At 47.9% G+C, this 13,559-nt stretch overlaps 1 protein-coding gene across 1 annotated transcript in view; it reads left to right on the top strand.

Annotated features, from left to right (window-relative positions):
* Positions 1–13,559, top strand: part of RIN2 (Ras and Rab interactor 2) — a 65,792-nt gene that overhangs the window by 23,694 nt on the left and 28,539 nt on the right. Inside the window, exons 3-6 of the mRNA XM_081097216.1 lie at positions 878–989; positions 3,772–3,844; positions 9,151–9,242; positions 12,187–13,338. Coding sequence (XP_080953342.1) covers positions 878–989; positions 3,772–3,844; positions 9,151–9,242; positions 12,187–13,338 — 1,429 coding nt within the window. The remainder of the gene's footprint in view (positions 1–877; positions 990–3,771; positions 3,845–9,150; positions 9,243–12,186; positions 13,339–13,559) is intronic.

Genomic DNA, 13,559 nt, shown 5'->3' with positions numbered 1-13,559 from the left:
TATAAAGAACGGTAGGGGAACGGACCCCGTCCTCTCGATTGTGAATGATGCAGAGCACAGCCTGGAAAGGAGTTGATGGCATACTTGCCTCTGCAGTGACGGAGGCCGGAAAGCTTAAAGCACGTGTCTGAAGACATTAGGACCTGAGGGAGCTATCGAGAGTGAAGTGAGTCAGGAGTCAATGGACCACAAGCCTTGGTGTTGGCCGTGATGAACTTCAGAGCACACCTACCCACCTTCCCATGGAGCCATCATAGTTGGGCTCCAGTGGATTGTTGCCATGCCTGGTCTTGCCAGGTCATCGCATTTTCCAAGAGAAGCTAAAAATTCAGATTTTAATGTGAAAAAAACAAACACATAAAAACTCCTGTCTTTTCATTGTTAACAACACATTCACATCTCTATCACAAATATACCCATGAGCCAAATTAGTCATTGAATTCCCAGTTCATCACCCATATTGTTGCCATGTTGCCTGTGTTTAGAATCTAGGTTTCATCAACCAAGACACCCATAGAAGGCCACGCCAGAGAATGTGTCACACGAAAACAATCACCAAACTGAAAATGCTTCTGCAGAGTAAGGGAGCTCTTACCTCCTGGGGAAGGTTCTGGGGAAGGTTCTGTCGAAGGGAGAGTGGAATTCTGTGGAAGTCAGCTACTAAGGAATTTTATGGAAATCAGTTATCAAGGAATGCTTCATAACCTATGGCATGCTTGCTGCTGATCCCACCTTTCTTAGGGAACAGCGTGTCCTGCATTGAGCCTTGCAGTTAAGCTACAAAGGGGGACTCTATTTGTTGGAGGTATGGAAAATCATATGCCCAGGTTCCAACCTTCTAGATGTTTCCTAAGCCTGAATTTTTTTTTCCTCCTAGATTTTCCTGGTTCGTAAATCCACCAAAATGCAGAAGAAAGTCCTCTCCCTTCGCCTGCCCTGTGAACTTGGAGCCCCACTCAAGGAATTTGCCATAAAGGAAAGCACATACAGTAAGTGGCCACTGGGTGGTTGGGTCCTGGTTGACAGGAGGCCCTCAGGCCTCTCAAGCAAGTGGGAAGAGCCTGTGCTTTGAGACAGACAGGCACGGGTCTGAGTCCTGGCATTGCCGTTGGTTCACTGAATGACTGGGTGGGTAAGGTACCCCAGGAACCTCAGTTTTCTCATCTGTATAGTGGGCTGATGGTAACCTCAGAGTTGTTAACAGTTCAGTTTAACAACCTGTGTGCAAAGTGTGCAGCCTACTGCTTGGCATATGGCAGAGGCTCAGTAGAGTTTGGCTTCCTCACCCGCTTCCCGGTTAAGTGCAGCGTGGATTTGGTGCCCAGGTTTGCTGATGACTAAGCTTCGGGGCAGGCTGTCTGTTTATAGGATCAAATACTGAAACATGTGTCTGCACATCTTTGTGAATAACCCCTTGAGCAGACATTTCCCTCCAGGCCATCGCTGTTCACGTTTCTGGGAAATGCAGCTAATCAGAGGCAGGATCCATCCCTTTGGAAAAATTAACTACGTTTTGTGGGGGGAGAGGTGTTCAGTAGCATTGGTATTTCTTCCATGGTCCCTGGAAATGTGACGTATCGGGGGGCCAAGTTTCACATTTAAAAGGAAACATATAGTTCTCAGGTGCTGCCAGCCTCCAAGAAGGAGGGGAAGAGAGGTCTGCACCCCAAAGGGAAAGGCTGCATTGAAATCGCAGGTCAGCAGGCTGAAGTGTGAAGGCAGGAGGAGCACGTGGGGAAGCCTGTGGGCTGTCTCAGTAGCGAGGCTGAGACCAGGATTCTCACTTCTCAGTTTTGACCCAAGTGTCTGCATCGGAAGAACCTGAAGGTATCACAGTCAGTTTAAGGGCAGGTATGGGACTCTCCTCAGACCGGCCTTCATCGTCTCACTAAGCCAGTGGCTTTTCCCTGAGTCTGGAGGAGACATTTGCAGCAGAAACGAAACCTCCCCACCTCTGTGTGATCGGCCTCAAGTTCAGCAAGGCCCTGCAATGTTTTTCCTCCAGGTCTCCCGAGGTCACTGGTGCCAGGGAACAGCTGCCACGTGCAGGCAACAGGAGCGGTCGTGAAACCTGGTGAATGATTCATAGTTTATTTACATGAGGAGTTGATCAGAAGATAGATTTCAAACCTACCATTTTAAAGATAATGAATTAAATACTAGGTGCAAAGGCAATGCTGAACTGGCTTTTGGAAGTCTGCCAGCCAAGAACTTGTTTTTAAATATCTTCTAATATCTAAGGTTAACCATGGTAAGTTAGTCTGGAAACCCCTTTAGTGGCTTTCTTGATGTTCATCTGAGGTCCCTCCCAGCTAAAATGTTTTCCTCCCTCTTTTGTCAAAACCTCTGTCACTTCCTTATTCCTTTCCAGGGGACTTAAAGTGGTTGAAAGAGCTATTTATGCACCAAACATTAAGGTGCCATAACTAGTGACCACAGGCCTTGGTCCCGCTGTGATCGCCCCTTCCCAGGCCCTATTTTCTCCTGGAATTGAGGTGAATTGGAAGAGGAACGGCTTATAAAAAGAGATACTTGTTTTGTCATAACATTTAGAAAATGTGGTTGAACAATAAATACCACCTTATTTTTGTATAGATTGTTTTCACATAAATTACTCCGTTTTTTTAAAATTTCAGTTCCCACTGCTACCCTGCTGGAAGACAATGAAAGCACTACTGTTGTCCACTTTATAGATGAGGAAACCAAGGCTCAACAATGTTAACCTACCCCAAATGGTTTCCTCTTATTTCACTCACTAAGTTGTGGTGAGAGTGTGTGTTTCTGTGGGTCTCTCTGTTGTGGTATATGTGTGGAGGCGTAGGTGTGTTTTGGCTGCCACAGAAATGCTAAATAAGCAAAATAATACAACACAAGCAAATGATAGGCAAAATAAATGAGGATATGGTGTGTTATAAAAGGAAGAAAAACTCATTTGATTGAGGAAATGAGAAATCTTCCCAAACCTAAATGTCTGGAATGTTTTGGGAAGAATGACTGCATGAGTGGTACCCCAGCCAACATGGTGTGAGGAGTGGTTGGCAAATCCATGAACATTTGAAGTCCAACCACAGGCTGTTCCATCCTTCGGAAGACGTACAGATGACCCACTATCTTGCCAGACGTCTCTTTTCCGTTCGGAAACTTGTGCACTTGGTAGTGGCAGTGGTGGGGGTGGGGCCACTCTATGTAGATGGGTTTTAGAATTTTTCATACTGAATTCAAACAAAAGCTGACTCATGGAGAGCTTGTGTCGTCCTCCAAGCTTTGTGCTCCTTCTGCCGTGGTCTTTACCAGAAGTGGCCCGTTTTGCTAAAGCCGTATGTAACCCAGGAGGTCCATCTCAGGAGGGCCAAGGGCAGTGGGGGCCATGGTGTTCCCCAAGCCCTGTCATATGCCGATGGCCTCTCTCTCCAGCCAGACTGGCCCCTTGACCCCTGCCCAACTTTGTATTCTGAACTTAAAAAAGAGGCAGGGGGTGGGGAGGCATAGTTGTGCAATTGGAGTGTGTGCCGGTCTGTTTACCAGGATTGGAGCCTGTGCTCCGAGTGAGTCAGGGACTGCGTTTCCCGACCATCCATTCCGCACTGGCCTGTTTCCGGCTGGCGTGCACCCTCCTCACAGCTGGTTCTGATAAGCCGCACAGTAGTTGTCTGAGAGCGCTGGGCGCTGGGATGGTCCCGTACTCGCAGCAGGCAACAGTGCAGGCCGGCCTTTCTTTCCCAGAACGTGCTCAGGGACACTCAGCTGGTTTCCCAAATCTCTCTTTTCCAGCCTTTTCTCTGGAAGGCTCAGGAATCAGCTTTGCGGATTTATTCCGGCTCATTGCTTTCTACTGCATCAGCAGGTAAGGCCTCTTCTCTTATAATTTTCAACACCTGCTGGGGATGCAATATAACTGGGTAGAGGGATCTCTCAGGTGTACACCGATTAGATGTCACGGGAAGGATTAGCCACGGAAATAAAATGGTCGCCAAGCCCACTGTGCCAGGCTTCAGATCAAAATGATTGCTCTGGCCCCTCCAAATGTAGGATCTCATTCATTAGTACGATTATGTTCTCACGCTGCTCCCATGGCTCCTTTTACGGAGACCCGTCAAGCAGGGGAAACACAAACATTCATATACACGCACATGCATACATACGCACACATGCACACACAGAGAGAAAGGGACCAGTGATGCCAACCGGTAACATTGAAAGATCCTTGATAAATTTCCCGAAAACCCTTCAAGGAGTGCAGTTCATTCTAAAAACGTGGGTTCCTTAACCCAGCCTACACATTGTGTGTCACCATCCCTCAGGGCCACTGGGTGCTCATGGCCTTTTCCTCATTAAAGCGACTGTCTCAGTCGACATGAAGTTAAGCCAAACACCACGAGGTTAGCAAGTGTCAGGAGGGTGGGAGTTGTGCAAGACCTTTTTTTTTTCTTTTCTTTCTAGCCATAACAGTTGTTCACATCAAGTGTTTTTTCAGCAATATAGGACCCTAGCTCTTTATCTGCAGCGATGATTGCCCCTCTGAGCTCAGTTGGCCTCCTGTGCTTTTCTGTGTCTGTCGCAGTTGGAAGAGTGGTGACGGGCATGCGCTATTCATGGTGGTTTTCAAAGATCACTTCTCACAGCCTCTCTGAGGCCGAGAAGCTTACTTGGGATTGGCTTATTTTATGTGAATTTGAGGATCAGGCTATTTCTCCAGGACTGAGTTAGATGCTCCTTTTACTGGTTGGACTAGGCCTTTCAGGGGCAGGTACTAAACTCTTTGCTCCTGGAGGTCACCAGGCCAGGGGAACCCACACAATCGATGGCCTGAAGATGGGGAGACCCTTTTGGAGGGGGACCCTGTGCTGCTTCCCAGCAGGGAGAAACAAGGGGCTTCACCTAAAATTGGACCAGAGCCCTGTGAGTGTCCCAGGGGGCGAAACCTGCCAAGGTGTGGGCAGGAGCCCCTGGCCTGTGTGAGGACATTTGCTGCCCCAAGACGGGAGCTGGCTCAGGAGCCTCCACCGTCCCCAGGGGACCACACCTGGTCTGGCTGGAGGCTGACCAGGCCCTGGGAGTGATTTTCAACACTAACATGCCAGTTAGAGGTGAAGTTGGCCAGTAGTTACTCTTCATAGTTTGCTTGTTGGTGACTGTGCTATTGTTGTGAAACATGGTTACACCTATAAACCAGCATCGGGCAGCAGCACACAAAAGATACCATCTCTCCCCTCGATGTCATAATAGACTGGAATGCCTGCTGTCCCAGGCTGTTCCATGATTGAAGGAGAATGCAAAAGCCTTTTATAAACTGCAAAGCATGATGGGAACAAATATAATAAGATGCTTACAGAAAAATCCCAGCGTTGACATTTTGTGACGAGGGAGACCTGCGATTCATTTTCCTATTTATTTCAAGATGCAAAGGTTCTTGATGTTTTTGTTTCTCCTTTCCATCATGTTACTCATTTACTTACATCTGTGTTCTTAATTGATTTGATCCCATCTTACCAAAATATTTTTGAAATGTCCTAGTTCTGTGGTCGGCAAACTGTGGCTCGCGAGGCACATGTGGCTCTTTGGCCCCTTGAGTGTGGCTCTTCGTAAGCCTTAGGAGTACCCTAATTAAGTTAATAACAGTGTACCTACCTATATAGTTAAAATTTAAAAAATTTGGCTCTCAAAAGAAATTTCAATCGTTGTACTGTTGATATTTGGCTCTGTTGACTAATGAGTTTGCCGACCACTGCCCTAGTTGGTTGTTAGTACCTGAATATATTCAGGGAGAGAAGGTGGCTGGACTGTCAGCTCTGGCATTCAGAGCATATATGCACGTATGCACTAGACGAGAGAATTCACGGATCAGTAGGCATGTGATTTGCCACAGCGGGAGGGCATTGAAAAGTATAGCTGAGAATACAAATGGCAGTGCACAGGTTGGCCATCGGTGCCTAGTAGCTCACTGTCGGTTGGTGTCATCAGTGAAGTGTAGGGCACTGCCTGGCAAACTTCTGCCAGAACCACCGGGAAGCTTCTTAGAATGTAGACTCCAACTGCGGGGGTCTGTGGCAGCGCCTGAGCGTCCATTTCCAACGAGTGCCCAGGAGATGAGGCCCATGCCACTGGTCCTAACCTGCACTTTGAGTAGCAAGAGGTTAGAGGAAATAATTACCATGATTAATTATTAAATGTCATTGTCATTTCAGGGGCTTTCTGTATCTGTGCTAGGCAGCATTCACACATTAGCTCTAATTCTCATCGAAACCCTGAAATTAGGATCATGAAGACTGTGGGTTGGCGAGAGTGAGAGACTTGCCCACATTCAATTAACCAGGAGCAAGTAATGGATTTGAACTCAGTCCTGCGTTGATACCAAAGCCCATATTTTCCCACTAGCCAGCACAGATCCACAGGCTTGGGGTCCCACACTTCATCCCACATCAGCTCTGTGAGTGGGTGTAGGGACCTATTCATCTACGTTATCCTATGTTCCTGACCTATGGAAAGAGGGACATGTAACTTTCCTCCCAGGGTGTGTATGGGCCCCCCATGAGGTAAGGTGCTGGGTGCAGTGCAATAGTAGGTGGTCAATGAAGTTAGTGTTCTCCCCTTTAGAAATACAACATGTATAGAGCAAAGTTAAAATAAAATAAAAAAACTCTTAGGTGAAATGTTTATACCTAAGATGGCTTTATTTGATCTGTTATGCAAGTTTTAGAATCAGGGCCCCTTTACTTAACAGTGTGTAGGTGAGAAGGAAGTGCCCGTGTGTGTGTGTGTGTGTGTGTGTGTGTGTGTGTGTGTGTGTGTGAGAGAGAGAGAGAGAGAGAGAGAGAGAGAGAGAGAGAGAGAGCATCTGTGAGCATGTGCTTGTGTGCTTGGAGGAGATGCTGTCTGTGCTGGGCCTGGCTGGCACAGTGGGAGAAGACTCATGTACAACATCTAATTTTCTAGTAGATCAAGGCCTAAAACCACCCATTAGCAAATGGCAGATGTTGTTTCCTGTCATCTGTGTCATTAAGAAAAAACAAAAACAGTCATGTGATATTTAAGCTCAAGGTACTGCATTGGGCAAGGTAAAAGCTTAAAATAAACATAGGTTGATTGTGTTATATGTAGCTTTTCTCCCCCAAATTGTAGATACGAAGTTGGTACAGCCATAAAAACATATATTCGCGTGGCTCTTAGGCGTTACAAAGTCCTGGTTCCCACTGATCTTCGTGGAAGATTATAACCAGGGTCATGTGTCTCCCGGGGTCAGGCAGCAGCTATTAGAGATGCTGCCATCCCTGAGGCTCCACCTGCTTCCTCTGGAACAGATGCAAGGTGACAAGTAGAAGGAGGTGCTCACAGCATCTGGGGGCAGGTGAAAGGGTCTTCTGGAAGCAAGAGGTGACCCAGGCTAGACACCCCAGGAAACAGGAGCCTCCTGACTGCCAACTTGTAGCATTTTTTTAAAAAAATCTTCATTGTTGAAAGTATTACATATGTTCCCTGTTTCCCGCATTGACCCCGTCTAGCCTGCCCGACTCCTAGCATTTTTATTAGCAGTGTGTTAGAGCCCTCGTGACACTAGTACATTTATTTATGTTTGGCTCTTCTCATTGACCTTTCTAATTTGTTATTCATTGTCAGCAGCTTCAAGGGTTCCAAAGTTCTCAGTCATCCGGATTTAATCCGATGCAGCCAAGAATGTTGCCTAATCTTAGAGTAGACAACAAGGTTTTTTTTGTATAGTTATTCTCTTCAATGGAAATTTTCAGGGCATCTTGTATAGACAGAACACAAGCAGAAGCACCAAGTTTTGTCCCTCACTCCACCCCAGCCGCGATGGCCCCTGGCTGTTCTCCACACATGCCACACCCTCTCCCACCCTAGGGCCTCTGCTCCTGCTGCTCCCTCTGCCTGGAGAGTTCTTTTCCTCACGTTTACTCCCTGGCCACCTTTAGATGCTCAATCAAACGCTATCCTCTCCTGGGGCTGTCCCTGGCCAACTCTCACACGTGAACACTCTTTATTATGCCCCTTTTGCACTTTATTTTTATCCAGGGCACACGTCCCCTTCTTGTAGATTCTATCAATTGCATAATTGTTTATTGCCTGTTGGTGTCCACTTAAATGAAGCTCCGTGCAGGTGGGGACTTTTGTCTGTTTTTTTCCCCACCACCTGGAACAGGGTCTGGCACATCGTAGACAACTATAAACATTTGTTGAATTAATGAATTCACTATAAATTCAATACCACCACAAAAAAAAAATAGCACCATTGTATTGAACATTCATCCATTCATTTATTCAAAACACACTTTCTCCCTGTCTGTTATAGGTGAGGCGTTGTGCTGAGCCCTGTGAAGAACTCGCCAATGCTTAGAGCATGGCCCTACCCCTTATATATGAAAATGAACATATGTTTATTAAGCCTGCCTTTACCCTTTCTGAGAAAGCAAGAGATCGTGGTCCATGCGTTTTCTAGGGGCAGAGCTGTGCCCTGGACATGGAAGCACCCTGGTGCCAGCTCAGCATTTTCTTGTTGGGCCTGTGAGTCTGCGTTGCTGCAGTGCAGTGTGTGTCGGTCTACACATGGCGCCCGCATGCTGCGTGGTGGCCGGGATGTTGCACGAGGTCCTGTAGATTTGTCTTCCTACTCCAAGTGTGATCTCAGGACAGCAACATGGCCTTGGAGTCTGGCAGAAATGCCAAATCTCCAACCTCACCCAGACCTTCCGAGTCCGAGTATGCAGTATAACAAGATGCCCCGGGGTTCATGTGCACTACCCTAAAACACAGAGGAACTCTTATGTCCATATTCATTGAGAATCTGCCACGTGCAATGCAATGGAACAATAAATGTTGGTTTCAAATTGCACATTCCTGCCCTGGGAGTTGGGAGCCAACATTCAGAGCATCTAGGAAATCAGTAAGAATGTTTTATGTCTATGATCGATCCACCGACAGTTCCGATATTATCCGGAGGTACATTGTAACTAACCAGGAAGGAAATCTGGTCCTGAGTGTGTTAACACAGGCAGAAGTTTTCCCGATTAGGCATGATTTGATGTCTACTTAGGACACTTAAAATAGTTTAAGCTAAAATATGTCTAGGATGGAAATAAAAGTAAGAGATAGAAACATGACATGTAATTACAAATATTCTCTCTCCTGAAAAATTAGGGACGTTCTGCCGTTTACCTTGAAGTTGCCTTATGCCATTTCAACAGCCAAGACTGAGGCTCAGCTTGAAGAACTAGCCCAGCTGGGACTAAGTAAGTGGGGGCCCCGGCCCAGGTGTCTTTTGAAATGACTCCATGGAGCAGAGTCAATGGTGGGCTGGCTGATGATTCATCAAAGAGTAATCCCGATCTCCATGGCAAAACTTCAGGTCCAAAAGGTTCCTGAATCACATCTTCTGAGAGTCTTTTCCTAAGTCAGATGTTGCACCAGTCCGCAAAGGCCCGTGCTGAGTTTGTCTGGGTAACAACCCCCATATCCCCGCACTGTCTTTGCGTTTGAGCTATCCTAAGTGTCCTGTTGTAATGCACAATTCTGCAGTGTGTCATTTCTCTCCTTTCTGGGGCATCGTGCTGGGGAAAGGCAGTGCCTGACAGAAAGGGAAACCCAGTGCGGCGCCTCTCATGTGCACGGGTTTGATTCTAGAGGAACCACGGGCATCGGGCATCGATGGAACTCCTGACAGCACAGGCGTCTAGAGTAACATCTGCCGCGCTTCCTCTCTTGTTCAGTTCCGGTCCTGGTGTTCTGGGCCATGTCTCTTACTCCGCCAAGCATCCTTGCTCTGGCCGGCACTGGCTCCTCCCCCGGCCTCTTGGAGGCCCTAAACCCAACACCGAGCTGCTAGACAGTGGTTGACAGTGGGTCAGGACATACAGTTCACCCAGTTTCACTTCTTTGTCCTACTGTCCTGGGGATTTCATGTGGGTTTAACTTTTACAGAACATTTTCCCTCCTAGATGAGAAGGGAAAATTCTCAAGATCATAGGGCTTCGGTCTGCAGACAAACAACCAGGCCATAGTCTTTGAATGGAAGCTTGCGACTCCGAAGGGCAAGTGCTGGGATTCCTAAGGCCTAAGAAACTATATTTGACCCAGCAAATAAAAATGTATGTGTTGCCCCTTTGGCATATTTTTCTGTTAACATAAATTTGTTTTGAAGCCGATGTCATTGCCAAGGGAGCCTGCATAATTCATAGAGAAGCCCGGAGGTAGATTCAGATTCGGTCCTGCAACCCGATTGCTCCAAAAGAATTGCCCAGTGTGTCTGAGCCTGGCCATGGGCAGTTGGGTAGTAGGATTGGGGAATAGAATCTTGCTAAAAAATACCAGGAGCTGTATAAATGTCCCCACTGAAAAGCTATACCATCTCCTACAAACTGAGTTTTACACACCTTTAGCATTTTAAACAGTTCCTGAATTTAAGTTAATATAACCAGCTAGACTGTAGACCCCTTGAAGACATGCATCAGGGCTCAGTTTTCTCTTGTGACGTCTGTCCCCATAACTCCTGGATTCGGGGTTCAGCGTGCAGTGTATGCTTTGTGCTGGCGCGGAAGGACTGAAGCGTCATGGGCAGCAGTAGTGCCCTGCAAAGAAAAAGGCAAACATGGCCTGTGTTAGCCCTGGCTGACAGTCGGGGCAGTTCCACCAAGACCCACACTGGCCGATAGAAGCACATAGAAGGCCAGCCAGTGTGTAATTTTTAATTCCCTAGTAGCCACATTAAAGAAAATTTAAAGGACATAGGTGAAATTAATTTTTATAATTTATTTGATGAAAGATATCTGGAATGTTATTTCAACATATAATCAATATTAAAATATTAATGAACTATTTTACATTCTTCTTTTCATACTAAGAATGTATCTTCTCCTTCCAGCATATCTCTGTTTAGGCACTAAATTTTCAACAGAAATACATGATGTGCATTTAGATTTCCTTAAATTTACGGTTGAAAAAGTAGATTCACATACCCAAATGCCAAGCCTGCTTCACAGTTTTCCAGGAACTGAATTGAGCATCAGTCTTTAAATCTGGATTAAGTAACATTAAATAAAAGTGAAAGCTGAGTTTCTCTGAGGCACTTGCTGGTTCTCAAATGCTCAACAGCCATAGATAGCGGACTGTTGGCTGTCGTGTTGGACAGCACAGAACGAGAGGGAGGGGAAGGAAGGATGTGAGAAGGCAGGTGACACAAGCCCCATATCAGGCGTGTTTCCATCACAGACAAGGCAGGGCAAGTGCTCCCAATATCAGTCTCCCCCCACACCCCATGACCAGCCATTCTGGGCCCACAATAAAGAAACACATTGTAAGCAAACACAGCAAGGCAGAGCTAGAGAGAGAGAATGACCTATTCCAGATGGAAATTACAACGGACAGCACTGCCTTCCTCGATTGGCATGGAAAACAGACCCAGCTGGAAAAGGGGACTCTGGCAGTATGACTGGCAATAGGCAACATGTACTGCTCCGAAGAGTGTTGAATATGTATAGCTCTGGGTGAGGAGGTTATAGGTTTTGGGGCGGATGGTCGGCAAACCACAAAGATAAATGGTTGAACTTGGACTTAGCATTTGCATAAGTTTGCTGTCCTCGTTTTTGCTGATGGGACCCATGAGTATATTTTTTCCTCCTTTTGGGGTTTTAATGCTGAACACGTAAAACCCCAAGCGGGTTGTGTAACATCCCTCAGGCCCCAGCTGCCGCTCCTGCCCATTAAAGGGGAACTGCCCGCCCTCTGTGGAGGGCATCCCAGGAGAAGGGAGTTGGGAGGGTGCTGTGGCTTTGAGAGTGGCTTGGTTTTTGTAAAGTCAGGGAGCCCTCTGGCCTTTTCTAAGCTTATACTGTAAAAGAAAACAACACTGTATCTGGTTCTTTTTGCCTCACCTGGGAGAAGGCTGGGCTGGCTTTGTATGTTGGCCAAACCATTTCTCAAGGGCTTTGAAGGTGAAAATCCCTGGCGCCTGCCTGAGCCCACAGCTGGGCCTGCAGCATTTCTACCCTCCCAGTAAGGGAATGATGCAGTTAAAGCACACAAAACAGAAACAAAACAAAAACACACAAAAAAAACACCAACGAAAGTGCTTCCCCTTCCATTGTGATTGTCATGAAACTGTGCTTTTTTTTTTATTTGTGAAGGAATGACCCCGTGTACTGTATTTACATTCTTGTGTTCACTGATGATGACTTTCAGATTTTTGGAGCTCTCCAGCTGACAACAAACCCCCAAACCCTCCACCTCCCCATAGGACTCCCTCCTCAGACGGTGTTTGTCCCGCCTCCCGCCAGCTCTGCCTTATAAATGGAGTGCATTCTATAAAAACCAGGACGCCTTCGGAGCTGGAGTGCAGCCAGACCAACGGAGCCCTGTGTTTTATTAATCCTCTTTTCTTGAAAGTGCACAGCCAGGACCTCAGTGGCAGCCTGAAGCGGCCCTGCACAAGGACTCCCAACGCGAATGGCACCGAGAGGCCTCGGTCCCCCCCACCCAGGCCCCCGCCACCCGCTATTAATAGTCTGCACACAAGCCCTCAGCTGTCCAGGACTGAAACCCGGGCGGGCATGCCAGAAACAGTCAACCATAACAAACATGGGAACGTAGCTCTGCTTGGAACGAAACCAACCCCCATCCCTCCACCCCGGCTGAAGAAGCAGGCTTCTTTTCTGCAGGCGGGAGGCGGCGCAAAGACCTTGACCAGCAGCCAGCCTGGCGGGGACCAGGCTCGGGAGCTGCCGCAGGAGCAGGAGCCCAGCGCAGCTGGCAGCCCAGGTGGCGCCCCGCCTGCCGAGGCCCCGGGGGATTGCACAAGGGCCCAGCCCGCCTGCTCTGAATCACGGCCCCCGTGGCATGGAGGCAGACAGAGGCTCAGCAACATGAGCATTTCCACTTCCTCCTCCGACTCGCTCGAGTTCGACCGCAGCATGCCTCTGTTTGGCTACGAGGCGGACACCAACAGCAGCCTGGAGGAGGACTACGAAGAGGAGAGCGATCAGGAGACCATGGCCCCCCCCATCAAGTCCAAAAAGAAGAGGAACAGCTCCTTCGTGCTGCCCAAGCTCTTCAAGTCCCAGCTCCGCAAGATGAGCGGGGTGTTCAGCTCCTTCATGACCCCCGAGAAGCGCATGGTCCGCAGGATCTCCGAGCTGTCCCGGGACAAGTGCACCTACTTCGGCTGCCTGGTGCAGGACTACGTGAGCTTTCTGCAGGAGAACAAGGAGTGCCATGTGTCCAGCACGGACTTGCTGCAGACCATCCGGCAGTTCATGACCCAGGTGAAGAACTACCTGTCTCAGAGCTCGGAGCTGGACCCCCCCATTGAGTCGCTGATCCCCGAAGACCAAATAGGTAAGTGCCCACTTTGCCTTTATGCAGAGGCACATAGATGATACAGTAACCTCGTAGGACAGTGCATTCTGTGTTCGCCCGAATGAAGACTTCTCTGGGAGTTCAAAACATCAGCATACTCAGCCTCGCCCCAGTTTGAATGCCAGCTTAGCTTCTTAACATAGACCTCACAGGGCTGCTACCAGTCAGGCTGGAAAAGTGGGAGCTGCTGATGGGAACTG

Source organism: Myotis nattereri (assembly GCF_964212035.1).
Source record: "Myotis nattereri genome assembly, chromosome: 8".
Lineage (NCBI taxonomy): Eukaryota > Metazoa > Chordata > Mammalia > Chiroptera > Vespertilionidae > Myotis > Myotis nattereri.
This window is presented reverse-complemented; position numbering and strand designations above follow the sequence as displayed.